Genomic DNA, 20,703 nt, shown 5'->3' on the forward strand with positions numbered 1-20,703 from the left:
GAAAACCACCCCAAAAGCGATAAATGTAAAAATCAGATAATTTTCTGAAAATAATGGGAACCCTAAATCAGGCCCTACACCTCAGACTTACACATTTACACTGGCAGCTCATTCAGGGGTAATCTGGGCTAAAATGAATTGTTTAGTTATCTCCTGTGCTCATGATCTTTGTAAGCCTCATGTTCCCACCTTCCTGTTCCCTCTCCTTTTGAAACACAGTGAACACAAAAAAACTTACTTTTCACATGAGTTTGAGCTGTTCTGTGTCTTTAAAGTGGCATATCTAGGAGGAGGGAATGAAATATGAATCTGCTATACAGCCACATATAATTAAGGGTATTTGTCCCCTGTTCATGTTCATATTGGACAAATCCCTTCAAAAGTAACCTGTGGGTTGGCCCAGATCACCTTATTCCATAGCTGACAGTTGACTACACAGATGAATACTGAGTTACGAGTTAATGACACCTCACTAATTTGTGAAAGAAATCTCACAGGCTACCTTTGCAGGAGACAGGCTGACACAGTGAACTTGATCTCATGAGTGATTGCTATTGAAACAGTGGGAACCAAGAGCAAAAACACTGTCTAGGAGATAGACAGCACTTAGTAAGACTGGGCCTATTGTCACAAAAGCATAATAAAAGTCATACTAGTTAGGGCAAAGATCCACCTCCTCCAGTACCTTTTTTTCTATGACAATGGCAAAAGTAGATACATGTAGGTGTAGCAAAGCAACACAGAGCAGCAAGTGGCTCCTGATGATTCTCCATTGCCCACAAAGCTGGCTCAGAATTCATGACAGATACATTCAAGACCACATGCAAAACCAAAGGGCAAATGCATCACCACTTCCTCACTCCTCAACACCACATGCACCACAATGCAACAGGGTAAAGACATTTGATCAGCCATGATCAAAAGCTATTTAAAAGCGAACTCTGTAATGTGGTATTTCTTCTTGCCTGTACTCCTGCCTATGAACAGGTTTTTGAGGAAATTTACCTGTGTAGAAAGTGTAAAGGGGAATGAAGAAACAACTTATAGGATAGAAATGCTCAGCTAACAGCTCAATAGAGTTTCATGAACTATGATGTACACGACAGAAACTTACTTAGTTAAATACATCACAGCTACAGAAGAAAAACAAAAAGAGTTTTAACATTTCAAAAATTATTTTAATTACCCATAAATTAAATGACTTAATTTATTCTCAAGACTTGCTGAAAAATATTTTGTATCCATCAGTATAAGGTTGACACATTTGAAGGAAAAGTAACATTACAACGGTGAACAGGGGCAAAGGCAGCTATAAAAATTCAGTCAAATTCTCATAATGGAGAATTTTCAGCTTTGTTAATTCACTATTCAAAATTTAGTGAATAAGAAAATAAATGAATAGTATATTGCTCCTTGTTCCCTAGAACAGATGTGTTTTAACAAGAATGACTGCACTTCATCTCAATAAAATTACACTTAAGTCACGCAAATATAAAACTACCTTCTGAACAGCAGAGGTTTTAGGCTATTTATTTGTTTTGCAGTCTGCTTGACTTGATTTCATGGTGCCTTGCTTGCCCACATTGGACACACAGTAGTGTGCTGCTCAGATCCCTTCCAGGAGGAGTCAAGTGGTTTCCTTGAAGGGCAAACTCAGCAGTTGTGTTTGCTACAGAGTTTGGGTGAGGGCCATAGTAGGGCCATGGCCAGCACCCAGTTTCTCTCCAGGACTAGCACTCTGGGTTGTCTTGCATCTCCAAGCCCCAGAGCACACAGTCATCCTTTCTCTACAGTGCCATGAATGACAAAAATATCACTCTAGCTAGCTGCAACACAGACATCTCATTATTTTGGGGACTTTGAACTGAAAGATGAAAAAAATTAGTAATTATGTCTTGGTGCCACAGTCCTATCCAGAGGATTCTATCTCTAACAAGTGTAGACTGTAATCAGCTGCTCTGCAACAATTCATCTGGGGATAGGATTTTCTACTTTTCAGGGTAATGCAAAAAGCCCATGTGAACTGCAGATTTTTTTCCCTAGAACACCAGCTATTTTTCTGTTTGAGTGATGGACAATTTTATAATGTACTCTGCTTTTTGCCAGGAAAAAGCCAAACAGCTTTACTTTTGATCTGAAATATGGCAATAACAGACCTCTAATGAGACCCGTTAGTTGTAACACATACAAGCATAACAAATTTTTACCTGCCACCGCATGTATGCTTATATCAAACTAAAACAGCAGAATGTGGAGCATCTGTAAATACACTGTGTTTTGTTCAATCTCCATTTGGCAAAATGGCTGCATTGTAAATAAACTCGGATAGTTTTGAAAGTGTGTGATGGATTGCTAGCTTCCCAGGTTTGAGTTTTGTAGCAAACATGGATCAGGTGTGTCTGAAGCCACACCTGTAGGCTTGTAGAATGTAAGATTGTCAAGTCAGTCTTAAAGGCAGACTTGCCAGTTAATGTAGACAGTGTAATATTCATTTCAGGTTTCTTACAGAGACAGTTCTACACACAATAAAACATCTCACTTGGTACCTTGTTTTCATTGAAATTAGCGATGACAACTCCAACGAAAAGGGTCAGTCCGATCATGCAGCCAAGGAATACAAAAACATGAATGTAGATTCCGTGGATCTGAATAGACAAAAGTAAGATTAATAGTTAAAACAAATCAAAGTATGTGCTGTAGAATTCAAAGACTGTGATGTGTTTCCTTACCGGCCCAACGCGATGAATAATAACATCTCTGACTTCCACCCAGCCTTTTAATGAAAGAACTTCGAATAGTGCCAGCATTGCATTTCCTACATTGTCAAAATTAAAATTCCGAGGATTTGCCCTGAAATGTAGTACGCAAATAGGTATAACTTCAACAATAAAGCTGTTCTTTATATTTGTTACATTGATTGTTCATAGTCTAACATTTAAATACCTTGTAAAGGTGTGATTGCCTTTAAAATATATAATTCAAAGTTCTGTCTCAAGAATGAGAAAACAATATCAACAGCAATAAATATGGAAAGTCTACTTTTTTTTTAATTCCTATGTATATTTTATTTTCTTACTCAGAATTTGATTCACAGTAATAAAGCTTATAACATGTTGCTGCATTTTAGTGGTTTTGGCAATGAAATTAGCAAAATACAGCATTCATGAAAAAAGTGATCTGATGGCATTAGCTAGATTCCAAAATAAATTTACCTGGAGACCAGCCTCAAACCCACATAAATGATTCTGACTCCCCAGTCAGCAAGATTGTTTAGAAAATCTGTTCTTTATTTCATTATCATCAGGAACTGATGATCGAAATCAAAATTTACTAAGAGGACATCAAATCTTCTTGGCTTTCCTGTACCATATGCTCTGACCTTTTTTATCAGCTGAGATTCGAGAGGATGCTTCCAGCTGAACGTTAAAAGCACCCTCTTTGGGCTAGGTTAGCACATTGTTCTGGCTCTACAATCTGAGACAAGTAATTCAAGGATCTCAATTAATTTTAAACAGTTTATAAGGCAAATAGTTGTATTCCAGGAAAAATTATCATTCGGTACTTCTGAAAATCCACCCATCCAGTGAAAAAGAGAGCTCTCAGGTATTTCTTTTAAACACGGTCATTATACTAACATCTGGCTTTTGAAAATCTGGCCTGACACAACCAACAGGTGGTATAAATGTCCTTGCCATAAAACATTTTTCTGCAATAACAAAACATTCCCCAAAGTTTACAGTTATGCTGATTTAGACAGTTTTTGCTTATTTCTGGATCAAGCTGAAGAGGATTGAATTTGCTTACTCAAGGAAGAATTTCTGAAGCATACAGAAACAAAGACTTCTGCAGATGTCAGAGTTTCACTGACTGTTCAAATCACAGCATATTATTTCATTAGTGTAGGATGGCTCCGAATCTACCACTGCTGGTACATTCTTTATCCACACAGATAGTCAATTAAAATAATTGTGGCTGTTAAGCTGATTTTGCAAAATGCCAACCACATAAAAATGTAAACAATTAAAAAGAGCATTTTTTGCCTGTTCAGGTGTTGGGAAATATTAAACAGAATTTATCAGAATACTAATCATAAACATAATGTTAGCTCTTAAATAATTTTTACTGCAATACTGCACCAGATAGACCACAAGGATTGCACTGGAAACAGAAAAAAGCTGGTAGCTAGCATGGAGAAAGGCTGGTTTTAGGTATGACTTGCTCAATTTTTTTTATGGGTAGCTGTAGGCAGGTTGATTTCCATTTGGTTTTATTCCTGTCTTTTTCTATTTATTCTTAGGCCCTGTCGTTGATGTATGGCTCTCAGGATGTCTTCAGAATAGTGCTAAAGAACAATTAAGTGATAATCTTGGCTCAAGACAATAACTCCCACCGTAATAATAATCACATTTAATTCCTATCTAGGTTCAGTACCTACAGACATTTTTTCTTTTCTGCTTTATGAATAGAACAGTAGGTTAAGTCTGGAAAAGTTTCATATATCTGACTTTTTATTAAATATACCAGAATTTTTACCCTTAATATAATTTGATTTATAATTAAAACCCTCTATCAGTAGTTTAATACCATGAGATTTCAGCCATTTTCTACATCAACATCAAACTGAGTTTTTGAAGAAAGACAGGCCAACATGTAGCAACTCACCAGACTCGTGGAACCCAAAATCCAGGCTTTTTCTCTCCAGGTCTTAATTTTAAATTGAGATTTTTGGAAACACTTACATTTATTCTGAAGATGCCATGACAATCTTCCTATAGTGAAATAAACCACAGCCTGAGATTATACAGTGGCCTACGAGAGATGCCAAAATGCCAGTATAGACAGCACACTTGCCATGATAGGGAAGCATTGTAAACAGAAATGAAGGGTTATTTACAGGTCTGGGATTAATCATCATGGACCTTTACTCAAATAAAAAATGCATCTTAGGAAGGTTCAAGAAACCTTTCTCCTCCCAGGACTGAGAGTGCTTTTTCATTTTGCAAGACTATCTAGCCTTTCGCCTCTTTATATGATGATGATCACTCCAAATGGAGTGAGAAACACAGCTGTCTCTCTATGTAATCTACATAGTATTCCAGTGCTTTTGTTTAGCAGCCTAACCTGTTTTTTAGCTGCTGACGTTGGAATACAAAGGTGACACTTTCCATAGTTAATTCCATTTGACATCCAGTCCTTTGCAGATCATCTGTCAGGAATTTGACAACTTTTTTAGACAGCCCACAATATTTGGACCTGCTTAACTTTTTTACATGAAAACCCAGCCTTACCCTCATTCACTCACTCCATTATTACCCTTCCCTCCATCATCCTGCTTCTGAACAAGGAAAGTGCCCAAGACCTCCATCTCTCATATGGTATCGCTGATTGCCCCACTTGCTTTCCCCACCAGGAAGAAATGGCATAGCATACTATTATTTTGAAGCAGAAAAGCAGTTCCTACCCTAGAGATGATGTGTGGATCATTGCATTTAGCCAGTTTTCCAGCAAACAGCTGCACTCCAAAGCTTGCAAAAACAAGCATTAATGTCAGCAAAAGAATAGAAACCTGTAAAGATAAAGTTAGACTCGTCAAGCCCTCCTCTGCAGACTTGAAAAAGGGGGTCAGATCCTTCCGTGAACTGCAGGGAGGATCGTTTTGTTGCACAAAGCTGGAGATATGGCTTTCGTGACAGACATGTTACTTCAGGTTCTGATCCAGCAACCAGTTGCTGTGTTATTATGGTATTATTACTAACGTAGCATCTAAGAATTGTAGATAAGGATCAAAGCTTTCTTGCACTCAGTGTACCACCTTGCTGAATTCTGTATGCATAAGAACTGCCCTTCACTTCAGAAGAACTCTTCAAGTATTTAAGTATGTGCTGCTTCTGTTTTGCTGAATCTGGCCTTACTAATTAATCAACTGAATAAGTCATTGTCAGATATTTAATTCCAGAATAGCTACAATAAAGACATGCATGAACAAATCATGATGTAAATATCTTTAAGAGAATCCAGTATCTATGAAATGCTAACTAGCTTTATACTTTTTGTCCTTGCTCTATTACTGTCTGCAAATATTTGATAGTTTTAGCTTAACTGTTGTTTAGGCTGACAAATATCACATAGGGTCCCAAAACAACAGATTAGGATCTGATCAAGCAATCACAGACTCCATTATTGTTATTATTACTATAAGTGCATAATCATGCTCATAATAATAACAATGACATAACACTGAGATCCAGATCTGTGATGAACAACTGTATTGTCTCTGGTTACCTCTCAAAGAATTGGAGGTAGAGACCTTCAACTTGGAAGCCAGGTTTACTTTTGCTCTTGCAGAGCTGCCATACCCTGCTTCGCAACTTCCTTCCCCAACTAGAACTGTGAATAAGGGGTAGATTTTGTTTCAGTAGTGCTCCTATGTAATTACGGCCAAGTATATGGTGAATGAATAACATAATTTACAAAAGAATTATTACAGCAGCTTTATTCAGTATAAATGTAAATGAGTTATTTATGTTCCTAATTTTTAACCGGTTCTGTGATCATCTGCAGTGGTAGCTACAGTTAAAAGTAAACAGACAACAATGGAGGAAAGATTAGAAAACATAAACATTATAGCAAGATGGCATCTTATTACTCCTCCATATGTTTTTAACAACAAGAACAAAATAACTGGCACATACCAAAAAGATTTCCTTGAAGCCACTAAACAGCTCTCGCACCACTTTCCTCATCTGAGGGACCAGTTTGAAAATTCGAAGAGGTCGGAGGCAGCGGAGTACCATTAAGAGCTGAGCTCCGGATTTGGCAGGGACATTCTGAGGCATCCAGCACAGGAATATCAAACTCACCTTGAGGAGATAGGGCAGGAAAAGGCAAAGAAGGATTAGGCTTACAATGTCATACTTGACATAGATACAGCACAGAAGAACAATAAACACCTCTCTTCCTTAAAATTAAAGGTAAGATTAAGGAAAAAAAAGCTTAAGTTAGAACAAGAACTTGGATCTCCTGTGCCCTGGCTGATTGTCCTAACTAATGGGCATCATCTTCCCCTTTGACTCAAAATCTATTTTATTCTTTTCAGCAGATGGAACAGTTCCAAAAGAAGAAATCAAATTGGCTGATTCAGAGCAGGGACACGGACTATATTCTTGGAGCAGGCAGCATCATCTCTCTCCCCCCCTTCTCATTTCAAACAGAGATTCTATCCTGAAACTGGGTTATCCTCACCTGGAAAGTGCTTTAATAGTCTCCTTGCCAGTTTTTCCTTCCACTTTGTTACAGGCATAAGTAGTTTTATCACACAAATATTATGCATTTGAAGTGTTTTCAAACAACATAGTTGTGTATTGTAGCTTGAACAATCTCTGACAGATCATTATTGATTATAAGGTCTGTTAATAACTTCTCTTTTTTAAAAAAGTATTTATAAAGCCAATGTTATTGGAGGGGGACAGAGGTGAAGTGTTACTAAGTGTTAAGTGCACAAAAAATGGAGGATCAAGCTGATATCAATGATTTACAACATAGTATGATTTGTTAAAAGCAACAGTAGTAAAAGACAGCCACCCCACTAAAACAAAAAAAAGATTTGACAGTGCTTCTGTCTTTCATATTTTTTTTAAGACTACCACAGGCACATTTGAAATATTCAAGCCACAACATCTAAATTTTCCTTCAGACAAGCAGAGGGGTTCAAAGGATTTTCAAGAAACTAATGCACATACTGATTATGCATACTACAGTAGGAGTTTTGTATAAGTATGCATATTCTTATTTGTGCTAACAATGGAATCTTTGATACAAATTGATCGTGACAAATTTTATGCAGCACATCTGCCTGGTGGACTAATCTCTGAAAGATTTAATCTAAATCCATCAAAGCCATTTTGCTTAGTAATTTCTTCAGTTAGAAAATATTTCATACGGTATTATACTGAGCACTGTTTTTGACACATTCTGTGGTGTTTGTTGTCATATGTGAAGAGTAAACAGACACCCTTCTCTCGTATTTAAATGCAATGCAAGAAATTTCTGGGGGACAAAGAAAACAGTAGAACATTTTTTTCCTGAGAATCACTACTGATAGGTATGGAATATAGAGATACTGTTTTGCTCTCTTTCTGCTATAGCAACACCACATACAAGGATGTGCCCTTCTGTCAAATGGCAGAGGCTTTTGAAACACTCTCTATAAAGCAGGAGAACTGTCAAGAGGGAAGGAAGCAAGGGATGGCTAAGAAACAGAAAATAAAGATTCTCCTACACAAAAATGATCAAGCAAGGTCAGAGATCTCAAGCTTACTTTGGAATGAAACGAGATCTGATACTTAAAACATGTAATAAGCAATTAAAAGGGGCCATACAACAGCCCTATACTAAATTGCCTGGTGCTTATCACATGTCAGTACATTTTTAGATGTCTAAACAAGTATTTGTATACCTAACTGAAAGGACTGCACATGAAAAGAGTGGTGTCTGCACACATATTACACTACTGCATTTGCACCAGGGTGCACAGACAAACTTTTAACATTCCTAAATATTTATATATCCAAAGATATAAAAAATAAGAGCTCTACAGAAACCTCCCATAAATATAAAAACTTACAAGATATATAAATATGTCCATAACTCCTCCAAAGTCCCTAATCACAGCTGTTGGTGTAAAAAACAAGCCATCTGCCATAATCTTCAGATTAAGCTCAATGCTCATGAATATTACAAAAACATATTCGGCAATCTGAAAATCGAAACAGAGAACAGTCATAATTTAAGAATAGGTAGTGGAGAAAACCAAGGTGAATGTGCTTCATTAAATGTAAAATGATTCAGTGACAGTACCTGGAGTGTTGGAGCATGCATGACTCTTCTGAAGGGGGATTCAAACATCATGGAAATGCAGGAGCATATAGTAACGATGATCATGACCCAGTCCAGGTAAGTAACCAAACCCAGCAAGTCACTGCGAACAATACATAAGGATGACCATTACAGAAATGCCAAGAGTGCTGTGTCACTTGTACTGTGTCTACACCACAGTTAAGTTCTTTCCCATGAAGAATAAAGTAAGCTGAGGAGTGTCAACTATTTCAGTATTTCAGAAATGCGTAGTAAAACTAGAGAAGTTACATGCAAGTGAAGAAGAAAAGTTTGATAAAAAAATCCTCTTCCTATTCATCCTCCTCCCCAAACAATTTGATGGAAAGAAAAACCTTTTTTTGGAAAAAAAAAGAAATACAAACGTGCATGCACACGTAATCACATACATGCATGTGTGCGCTCACACACTTATACTGCAGGCTTATGTGACCAAGCAAAGTTACTTTTACAGTGCTTACTAAAGCTGATGGTATTTGGTATTTTTCACAGCTCCAGTAACAGGATCTGTTTTAGAACTATAAAAAGAAGAAAAGATACAGTCATTTGCATCTTATTTTAGTCAGCATTATAATTATACCATGCATCCATCACCTCAAAGTAATTTATATCCAAAATCAAGGCTACATTTTATCTTGGATTATTTTAAAATGTCTGTAAAAGTTTCACTTAATTCGGTGCAATTTCAGTCACATTATTAACACAGCCAGTATCACTTTAATTCATGGCCTACCTTTAATTCCTCTAATGATTCTTTAAACTGCTAGGTTTTTGGGTCTTGATTTTGTAAGCAAGGACTTAATTTTGTATTTTGCTTGGGGATGGGGTGGGGACAACCTGGTACTAAATTTTATGTTTGAAAGTGCTTCCTTGGGAGTTCCTTCCTTTTGCTTCAAGACCATATACTCAGTTGACACAAAAAATCCTTCCATAAGCCCTAATTTTTTTATTACTTCCTCAATATTTTTCTGATTAATATTTTTAGATTCCCTGTATCTGAATCTTCCTATGAAATTTCTGTGCTTCACCTACCACATCCAAACACCCATTAGGCAGCCAGAGAGAGTGAGAACCACTCTGTAAGTAATAAGCACCTATCTAGGTGACACAAGTTAAATTCGTGCTCCAGCAATTATTTAGCCTTTTTATACAAAGCAGAATGGCTTCAGCGGGAGAAGATACAAGAACCCTATCCAAGAAGCCTCCCCTGCCCCAGTGGTTAGGGGCACTTTTTATTTATCTTTCAAATCCTTGTGGCAAACCATGCCATGACAGGATCTGCACTGAGGTATCCTATATTCCATGTGAGGGCAAGAACAAGAGGCATCTATCCACAAGCCAGGTTCACCCACTTACATCAGTCAGTATACAGAATATACTCCTTTTGGTGCCATCCCACTGAATTTAGTGACTTCTGTGTCTTAAGCTCATACTTCTTCCACACATTGTGTATAGTGCCATTCCTCAGTCTTTTTTACTAGAAGAAAATATGTAACCTAACAGTTTGAAAAAGATACCTAGCATATCCTACTTGGCAAGCAGGGTGGGACAATGAATAAAGTAGGTAGGATTTAAATATATGAAAAAATGACTGTTTAACAAAATCAGTTTACTCTTATAATTGAAAACATTTTAATTAAACTGTTGATAATATAAATATCCTGTTACCCTCAGGCACTCCACAATGCTAAGAGGTGCTGACATGACAAGTGGATTGAAATGCATGTTTGTGTGTTTTGTTTTGCTGTTTTAATTTGCAGCTGCTTCATGGACCAGTGAATTGCAATCAGGTTAGCAGTTGCGTAGAAAAGCAGGCACCTAACTCAAGGATGTGCTTCTATATAGGTGGCAGAAAACTTAAATATGGGTATTATAAAACTGAGTATCTAACCTTCCTCTCATTCATAGAATCACAGAATCATCTAGGTTGGAAAAGACCCTGGAGATCATCTAGTCCAACCATTTGCCTAGCACAGTTCCCACCTGCAGCATATCCTTAAGCTCTAAATCGACCCTACTCTTGAACACCCCCAGGATGGGGACTCCACCACCTCCCTGGGCAGCCCATTCCAACGCCTCACAACCCCTTCTGTAAAGAAATACTTCCTAATATCTAGTCTGAACTTTCCCTGGTGCAACTTGAGGCCATTACCTCTTGTCCTGTTGCTTTCTACTTGGTTAAAAAGACTCATCCTCAGCTCTCTGCAACCTCCTTTCAGGTAGCTGTAGAGGGCGATGAGGCAAGGCAACAAGCATTAAACCTCAAAATTTAGGGTGCCAGACACAGACAGAGGTTTAAAAGAAGAGCTGTAAGATCATATCAAGCTGCTTGTACACATTATCTGCCACACTCATGTACACCTATAGTTTAGTTATTGAGTCTTCCTGGTTTTCACCTGCTGTCAGCTTTTCTCCTTTTATCTCTCACATCTGGACACCTCCTCTTCCCATTCTGGTTTCTAATTATGGGTGAAGGTGTCTTCAGGTTAGCACTGGTGGGATTCACTTCTCTTCACCCTTTTCTATTTTTTGAGTAACTGTTGGTGTATAAAGACTTCCTGCCTTATGTTGAGGAATTGGAAGGGAATAGGAAGCTGTTTCCCCAAGGTCGAAAAATGGAGGATAAAAACATTACCCTTTCCTCTCAGTTCACACCTCCAGTTTCCCCACAGTCTTGGCCCATCTCGTCATCGCAGCCTGCTCATACATGTCTGCCCTTACACAGAACGTTATTGCTTTCTTCTTCCAACAGCAAGACTACACCATAGGCAACGGACTGCCAGCTCATGTAGTGACCACATTATATGCAGTTTTCCTTTCAAAATAAAAGTTAGACCCAGACTTCTGAGGATATGAAAGTAAATGCCTGTTGAGCCAATTGTTGATATGGAATAAACTTACGCATTAAAGCGAGCTCGTACCACCACTCGGCAGAAATTCCTGAATCTGTGCTCACGACCAACAATGAAAAGTGGTTTATCAAAATAGGGATGATTCTCTCGCAGCTCCTCTTCCTGGACTTTCCTTTTGAAAGACAGAACACAAATTATTAAGTAATATGTTTATACCTGGCAAAAATATCCCTTACACTTTGTTCTTTTTTCATCATGACTCAATACTTTTTACTTTATACACAGAATACTCAGTACAGAAAAATGTGCACTCAGACTTTTGATTTCTAAATACCTTTTCATTTCAGCTTGTTCTTTTTTTTCTTGGATCATCTTTATCTCACTGTCTTCTCTCTGTGCATTTCTGTATCTCACTGTGTTGGAGTGCTAGAAGCAAAATGATTCCTTTTAAATGAGGTCTGTGGGCTGTTTTTTAATATTTCAGATGAAAGCAACATACGGTAGTTTATATGTAAAGATTCAAATGAAAAATCTTTATTTCCAAATGCACTGCACATCAACTTAGTCAAGCAAATTCTACTGTATTTTCTGTCTACAGCACAAAGCTGCTGATTTTCATCAAGGTTATTTTCAGTTTTAGTTTAATGCACGAAGTTCCATCCAATGCAACTTCTAACTTTAAAAGCAAAGGTCCTGTAAATTCAGCCAATCTCTCTGAACTGGAATGAATACCATCAAAGTTACTAAGCGCAAAGACTGGGGAAGAAAAGGCTTTAGACATCCTTTCAACTTCTCAAGCCTGCTGCATGTGCTGCCAGGCAGTGAGTTGTGCAGAACATAGAGGTAGTGACTGCTGAGCGCAGTGAGGGAGAGGAGGATGTTGTCTGAACTCGTCCAGTGGAGGGTACAATCAGCATTACTATTCAGAGTTAAGTAAGTCTTTGGAGCACCCCTGGAGGGGTAATGCTGCATATTACCCTTACTACTGGATACAAGCAAAGCCACATCTGCTTTAAAAGATTAAAGACCTTCAGTTTCTTTCTACCACCATTCAGGATAATTCATTAACTACTTCCTATGCAGTCGTTTTTAAGTATGAAGCACATCTAGAAAATGACTGACAGAGTTTGGAAATGGAGGGACTAACATTGCCCCTTGAATTTTCATAGTCATAGATATTCACAAAATATCATTATTGAATTTGCAGAAGCGAAAATGCACTTAACTGCATCAAACTATACCACAGTGAAATCTGTGATTACTATTCTCCCTTTCAGTCTTTGTCCTTTTGTCTGACGGTTCTGGTGTTTGAAAAACACTGTTAATCTTCCATCAGAAATTTTGAAGTCCTGTTTTGCCAGCCTGAGTAATTTGTGTAATTCCAGAGTAAGGCTTTTTAAGGTGTCCTGGGTAGCAATTGTTGTGTTCCTAATGTAGTGTCTACAGCTTCAGTGAATCTATCCCAGCAAGTGTTTGAAAACAAGTAAGTCTATCAGTGAAATAACAATGTAAATTATTTTGAGGATAATTCTGATGCAGTTACAGTTTTTGTTTTATGATGTCCTTTCAAGATTTCAAAAGACAAATTGTAAACAAAGATCATAAATATACATTAGTCCTACACAATAATTTATTAGATAGCACATATTCCTTATATTCTCAAATTGAAGCCATCATTTCTATGAGGACTTACGTCTTGAGTCAACGTTTCGAGAGATTTTCCTCTGCTGATTCGCTGGCTGTTAGAACCATGTCTCAGTGACCTGAAACAATCATAATCAATTTAATAATAAATCTCAAGATGAAATTTTGACCTTTATAGGATGGCCATTATAAAGCACTGCTCTCCAGCCACCCAGTATTTCAAATTCTTATCATTTTTCTCTCACTAACATCAGAAGCTTGTATGTTCTTCAATTGTTTTCAATCTGGTATAACATAAGCCATTTTCTTTCCTTCTGATCTTTAAACTGATAGCTTTGTAGTCGGCAAAGGAAATGACATTTGAAATAAAAAGGCATTTTTTTCCATTTACGCAGTACAATAAATTTCATTATGGTTACAGTGAAGAATGTAGAATTCAGTTCTTTGTACAAGTAATTTAAGTTTTTCACACATTACGTATTGGTCAAATGTAATTCTTATCATCACCTTTATTTTAAGAATATTTTTAAACCATCCTTTCTGTCCACGTTTACCTGCGTTCCTGTCGTATATGATGCTGGACACTAAGTATTGACCTTTCCTTTGCAGGCTGCCCCTCAAAGGATCCGCTCAGCATTCGTTGTCTAGTGCAGGCCCTATGAAGAAATATAATCGTGATGACACAGAGTTTTCAGTATAAATTATAATGTCGGAGGCAGCATGTTTAGACAAGTCAGCTTGGCCTTCTGGGAAGCACGTGCACAGCTTAACAGACAGTAACAAATTAAAACGTATTTCCAAGGTAATGGTCCCTACTCTGCAACGTAACTGGTCATCTGATGAACCTTCTCCATGCCTTAGCAAGGGCCATCTTTGATTTTTTTTTTCAGTTTGCTGTAAAATTTATGGTCCCTCCAGACTTCACTAGGTGTGAAAATGGTTAAGCAATGCACTAATCAGTAAAACCAACTTCTCAGCAATAACGAAGGAACAGTACAAGTACAACTGTCATTTTAGGGCAGCTCCCTTTAAGGGCTGTACATGGCAAAATATTTATGTACACACTCAAGACAAAGCATATCTTTGAGTGTTTTTCTACATAACTGGAAACATATATAGTTTGAAATTAAAAGCTTCACATTGTTGATATCCTGTCATGTGCAATGTCTGCTCTCTGGGAATGCACTGAAGTTGCAGAATTTTGCTCTGTGGATTTTTTCACTTGCTTGCTTATTTGTTTCATTTTGCTTTTGCTAAATTTTGGTAAACACCTCTTACGTTTTACACATTTTAGCAGAAATGAGTATTTGTTGGTTAGTAAGTGTGATACAACTAAACAGAGCATGCATGTCTTTATTTTGATGGGTACAATGAAGTGGATTTGCTTAAGAAAAAGAGAGTTTTCCACTAAAAGAACTCACACAAATCTTCCAATGGCTGAGAAATGGAATTTCAACATTGGAAAAATATTTTAACTTTCCATGAATGCTGCAATTTTAAATTTATACAGTTCATGCCTTATTGCTCTTTTTGTGTTACACAATCATTCAGAGAAACACAAGAACCAGCTGGTAATATTTTATCTTTTTAATGAACTGAATCTCCATTTTTTTTTTAAAACATGAAAAAAAATACATGCTACCGGAGTAACCACTCTATTCACCAGTCTACTGTAAGGATTAGATAAAGGTTGTCCTTGACAGCATGGGATGATCATGCTTGATGGCAAAATGTGTCCCAGGCATGTTCTTTCCTGACTGCAACTTTATTTTTCACTCTTCACTATTTCTTCTTCTTTTGGATTTAAACACATAAATGATATGAGTACGGATCCAAAGTGAGATCTGGAACAAAACCGAAAAGTTTAAAATGCCTGTCAGTGTCATCGCTAACAATCATATGATTGTAAATGTGCTATACTTGTTATAAAAGGCATTAGGTTACACTACACTGAACTGAAGCATCAAGCCATCTAAGAAAATTACTGTATGTCTTATAAAACACAGCTCATCTTAGCCAAGTCATTAATATTTTAATACCAATGGATTTTAAGCATTATATTATGATGACACTACAGAATACTGTCAGAAGACAACAGAGATACCATTTGAATACCTCTTCAATTTTCTTGTAAAAAAAACCCCCAAACCTAGATAAAAATTATTGCCTAAAAATACCTAACTCAATTAAAATGACAATCAGTTTTTTTCCCAGCAGAGACAATGGAAAGTTGTGGAGTCTGACTTCTGTATAGAGGCTTCTTGCTGTGACAAAGCAGGTAACTTATCTTTTCTTCCTGTAAATATAAATTATTGTGCTTTGCTTTTAACAGCCAAAAACTATTTTCTTGACATCAAAAAGTGATTTGCACATAAACTTTTCATGTTCTTGTACACACATTACTTGAATACCAAGTTACATAAACTTTTAGTGCCCATAATAAAAGAGAACATTAAATGCTTAAACAGTACATTCTTTACCTGATTAATGAACAAGATGGCTTATTTGATTATTAATGGTATAACAAAATACATTTAGCCATACATTATAAAGAATGGATATGCATAGAGGGTAACACCTGTAGAAAGACCGTTAGGATTGTCTATGATCTCTGCCTAAGTTAGGTTCCCTAAATCCATATTTAGAATTTGTATCCATTGCCTCATTTTCAATAACTCCGGAAGCCCTGCAGCTCCTATTGAAGTCAATGGAGAAATAATGACATGCCAGTTGTATAACACAGAGATCAGAAATTTTTATCAAGTAACTGCAAAGAAACTTGTATTTTCAGTGAAAAAATGCTGTGCTGAAAAGGCTGTAGCTAATTTTGACAGCCTCCCTCCTGGCATTCTCCACTTGATGGGACTTAGTGCCTTAACCTTCCTTGTATTAATTAACTCTTAGTAAAGGGTATGCTTTGTTACCCTTTTGACTCGGGATCTGTATATTTTTCAGCTGCTTAGACACCTAGAGTTGCAGATCTTTGGGGACTTCTGAAAAAGCAGGCAAGCACCATGAAGTTTTCAGAACTGAATAGTTGTCAATTTCAAAGTCTACAATAGGGTCTGTTTTCTCATTATAGATGCTTACACGTATGTGCTTACTCTCAGTGCCTAGATGTGAGCCTCATAATCAGTGGAGATGTAGGACTCAATTAAATTGTTGTACAGAGGTGGCCAGTGCCACCTGCCATGCCTTGGGAACATTTTGCCTTGCTTCCAGGTGCTGCTCCAGGTCCCCTGTGCATCCCCTACAAATTTCTCTGTTTCCTGCCATCCTCAAGAGGATGTTTTGGACATCCTGTGGCATCTCATACGTTACTAGATGTCCATATATGGACAACTTCATTGAACACTTGGTCAATTAATTTCATTAATGGTGTTTGGAAGCTATTCAAGTAATCATAAAGTGGCCATCTAAAGAAAAAGCAGTCAGCTGCAGATCTCACTGGGCTACACTGCCGGTATTGACTAGACGTTTGTCAAGTGGATTACAGAGGTCATCACTTAGCTCACAGGAAGATTCGGTAATCTGGAGGTGAATCCCACACCTGGGACAATCACTGTGCCACAGTATTAAAAATTCATTCCTATGTGGTTTGAAAACTGGAGATAAAAAATGAAGTTCTTTTGACTTGATACATCTTCATGTAATTGCAGCTGGTCAGAATCTTTTGACCTTTCTTCAAACAACGCAGGCAAAATTACCTTTTTTAGATAAAATTGTCCTTTCCATCTTCCTATGCCACCTCTGTGAAATATTAGAGAGGTTCGTGTTCACTTGTGGAGGAATGAGAAAGTTATGAAACAAAGGAGAAGAGACAAGAAATATGTCAAGCTTCTGGATTTTGTACTCACCTTGCAGGACTCTGAACAGAGTCCAACAGCTGCAAACTACATGCTCCAAATTTGCCTTGAAAAGTACAAATGGAAAAAAAAAACCTGAAAAAAAAAATGCGATGTGGTAGGTTATCAGAAAGCCAGGCTACAGGTGAAGACCACATAGAACAACACAATACTGGGATACTACATAGTTTGCATTACCTGTGAACAATTATGAGGTCCAAACTTCTGAAGTCCTTCAAACTATTTCATGCTTTGGAACCCCTGAAAAATATAGTAAGTAATGAACAGAGCGTCCAAGTAACATTCTTGTAGCTAATGTAAAATGCTAAATGCTTTGATCAATACTTCAAAATACTATACCTTCAATGAATATTCCAAGGTGTCTTGCAGAGGGTATGCACATGGCTCACACTCGGACTGGCATCCTTTCCACAACAAGTGTTTACTCATCTTCTTGCATTCCAGTATTGCACCAATTGTTGCTTTTCTGTATTATTTTAATGAGTGAATACTTATGTAGTAACAGCAGCAACTGCATGTATTACTGTGTACTTTTGATCTTGTCCTCCCTGAAAACGTGCTCACACTGAAGTCTTAGCAGTGTGGTACACTTCAGTAAAACACTCAATTATCAGTCTCATTCAGCACTGTGACTTTCCATCTTTACTAAATCTTTCTATGCTCTCATTACACTTCCATCTAACTTGGAATATATTGTTAAATGTGACAACCTAAGATTCATGGTGAATCCACCTGATAGATGTTCTAGTGTTTTTCTCTTTCATTTTATAAAGTTTAATTAAATAAGGCACTGTTTGAATAGAGAGCAAAATGCACATTTTCAACACAGCTACACTACTGTTCTTTGGGAAAAATACACTATTTTAAAAAGAAATCTGAATTTGGCTGGTGAAATAAAATTAATTATTAATGCAACTTAGACAATTCATGGTTTTCCTTTTCCATGTTTTTTCTTGTTCCCTTCCATATGTCTCTAAAGGAAAAAACAGAGTGAGTCACTTATTTTCCTTATTTTCTGCTCAGTCTGTTGAACTGTGGTAGCATAGTTTCTTTCCTTTAGCCATTTAATATACTCATTGTCATTCGGGCTTTCCTGTTTGTTTTTTGTCTACCAGATGTTCATACAATAATTATTTTCCTTGAATTACAGAAGAATTAATAGGAACAATGGAGAAGAAGGAACCTTAAGAGTCCATATAGTCTATCATCTCTCTCAAAGCAGGATCAGTGATATCTACACTATTCTGGGCTGATGTTTGGTTAACTTCCTTTTCCATATCTGCAGTGTCGGAGACTCCACAGACCACTAACTCTCCTTCACAACAATGCTTTACAGCAATCCATAACACAGTGGTCACTTGGCACAAAACCCATAAAATAGAGTAACTTCTTACCAAGGGTTATGTGCATTCCAGTATTTATTTCTGTTTGTCTTTGCAGAAGGCAGGTGATATCCAACGATGTCATACACTTGTGGAGATTTAAGAAGGTGGTGACTAAGTCTGGATTTTGCTCCTGATGACAACAATCATCAACTGAGTTTGACTATATTTCTTCTGAGAAATGCCTGGCATCAAAGCCTCACAGTTATGAAGAAAGAAGTCATACTCTTTAAGAGAGAAAACTTAAAATATATACAGATAAACTTATAAGTGATTTAGAACTGACTAATACAAGTCAGTTATTTAATGCAGGCAAATTTCTAATAAAGGATACCAAAGGTGTGCCTTCTATGATCACAGAATCATAGACTCACTTAAGTTGGAAAAGACCCTTAAGATCATCAAGGCAAACCATAAACCTAACACTAAACCATGTCCCTAAGTGCCATTTCTATATGTCTTTTAAATCCCTCCAGGGATGGTGACTCAACCACTTCCCTGGGTAGCCTGTTCCAATGCTTGACAACCTTTTCAGTCAAGAAACTTTTCTTAATATCCAATCTAAACCTCCCCTGGCATAACTTGAGGCTGTTTCCTCTTGTCCTATCACTTGTTACTTGGAGAAGAGACTGATACCAACCTTGCTGCAACCTCCTTTCAGATAGTTGTAGAGAGCAATAAGGTCTCCCCTCAGCCTCCTCTTCTCCAGACTAAACACCCCCAGTTCCCTCAGCCATTCCTCGTAAGACTTGTTCTACAGACCCTTCACCAGCTTTGCTGCCCTTCTTTGGACATGCTCCAGCACCTCAGTGTCTTTTCCATAGTGAGGGGCCCAAAACTGAACACAGTATTTGAGGTGCAGCCTCACCAGTGCTGAGTACAGGGGGACAATCACTTCCTTAGTCCTGCTGGCCACGCTATTTCTGATAGAAGCCAGGATGCCATTGGCCTTCTTGGCCATCTGGGCACACTGCTGACTCTTATTCAGTCAGCTGTTGACTAACAACCCCAGATCCTTTTCCTCTGGGCAGCTTTCCAGCCACTCTTCTCCAAGCCTGTAACATTGTACAGGGTTGTGTAACTGAAGCGCAGGACCTGGCACTGAGCCTTGTTGAACCTCATACAATTTGGCCTCAGCCCATCAATCCAGCATGTCCAGATCCCTCTGTACAGCCTCCCTACCCTCAAGCAGATCAATACCCCTGCCTAACTTGGTGTCATCTGCAAACTTACTGAAGGTACACTTGATTCCCTCATCCAGATCACTGATAAAGATATTACACAGAACTGGCCCCAGTACTGAGCCCTGGGGAACACCAGTTGTGACCGGCCACCAAGTGGATTTAACTCCATTCACCACAACTCTTTGTGCCTGGCCATCCAGCCAGTTTTTAACCCAGTGAAAAGTACACCTGTCCAAGCCAGGAGCAGCCAGTTTCTCCAGGAGAACACTGTGGTAAATGGTGTCAAAGGCTTTACTAAAGTTTAGATAGACAACATTCACAGCCTTTCCTCATCTACTAAGAGGGTCACCTTGTCATAGAAGGAGATCAGGTTTGTCAAGCAGGACCTGCTTTTCATAAACTTATGCTGACTGTCCCTGATCACCTAGTTGTCCTGTACGTGCTGTGTGATGGCACTCAATATGATCTGCTTTATAACCTTCTCTGGCACCAAGCTCAGACTGACAGTCGTGTAGTTCCCCAGATCCTTCTTCTGGCCCTTCTGGTAAATGGGCGTCACATTTTTTAACCTCCAGCCAGCTGGAACCTCCCCAGTTAGCCAGCACTGCTGATAAATAATGGCAAGTGACTTGGTGAACACTTCTGCCAGTTCCTTCAGTACCCTTGGCAGGAACTCATTTGGCCCCAAAGACTTGTGTGTGTCTAAGTGGTGTAGCAGGTCGCTAACCATTTCCCCTTGGGTTATGGGGGGCTTAGTTCTGGTCCCCATCGCTGTCTTCCAGCTCAAGGGACTGGGTACCCAGAGAACAACCAGTGTTATTATTAAAGACTGAGGCAAAGAAGGCATTAAGTACCTCAACCTTTTCCTCATCCTTTGTCACTA

At 38.0% G+C, this 20,703-nt stretch overlaps 1 protein-coding gene across 3 annotated transcripts in view; it reads right to left on the bottom strand.

The window, feature by feature from the left end:
• NALCN (sodium leak channel, non-selective) overlaps positions 1 to 20,703 on the bottom strand; it is a 243,044-nt gene that overhangs the window by 20,966 nt on the left and 201,375 nt on the right. For 2 of the 3 annotated variants that reach the window (XM_026859811.1, XM_026859819.1), the window contains exons 19-30: positions 13,943 to 14,044; positions 13,438 to 13,507; positions 12,079 to 12,170; positions 11,794 to 11,916; positions 9,354 to 9,410; positions 8,857 to 8,977; positions 8,624 to 8,755; positions 6,693 to 6,860; positions 5,462 to 5,566; positions 4,663 to 4,769; positions 2,730 to 2,850; positions 2,547 to 2,645 (exon numbers count right to left, since the gene is read on the bottom strand). In XM_026859811.1, coding sequence (XP_026715612.1) covers positions 2,547 to 2,645; positions 2,730 to 2,850; positions 4,663 to 4,769; positions 5,462 to 5,566; positions 6,693 to 6,860; positions 8,624 to 8,755; positions 8,857 to 8,977; positions 9,354 to 9,410; positions 11,794 to 11,916; positions 12,079 to 12,170; positions 13,438 to 13,507; positions 13,943 to 14,044 — 1,297 coding nt within the window. The remainder of the gene's footprint in view (positions 1 to 2,546; positions 2,646 to 2,729; positions 2,851 to 4,662; positions 4,770 to 5,461; positions 5,567 to 6,692; positions 6,861 to 8,623; positions 8,756 to 8,856; positions 8,978 to 9,353; positions 9,411 to 11,793; positions 11,917 to 12,078; positions 12,171 to 13,437; positions 13,508 to 13,942; positions 14,045 to 20,703) is intronic. The other variant, XM_026859826.1, reaches the window with a different exon arrangement.

This window comes from Athene cunicularia (genome assembly GCF_003259725.1).
Source record: "Athene cunicularia isolate RWA chromosome 1 unlocalized genomic scaffold, athCun1 chr1_part1, whole genome shotgun sequence".
Taxonomy (NCBI): Eukaryota; Metazoa; Chordata; class Aves; order Strigiformes; family Strigidae; genus Athene; species Athene cunicularia.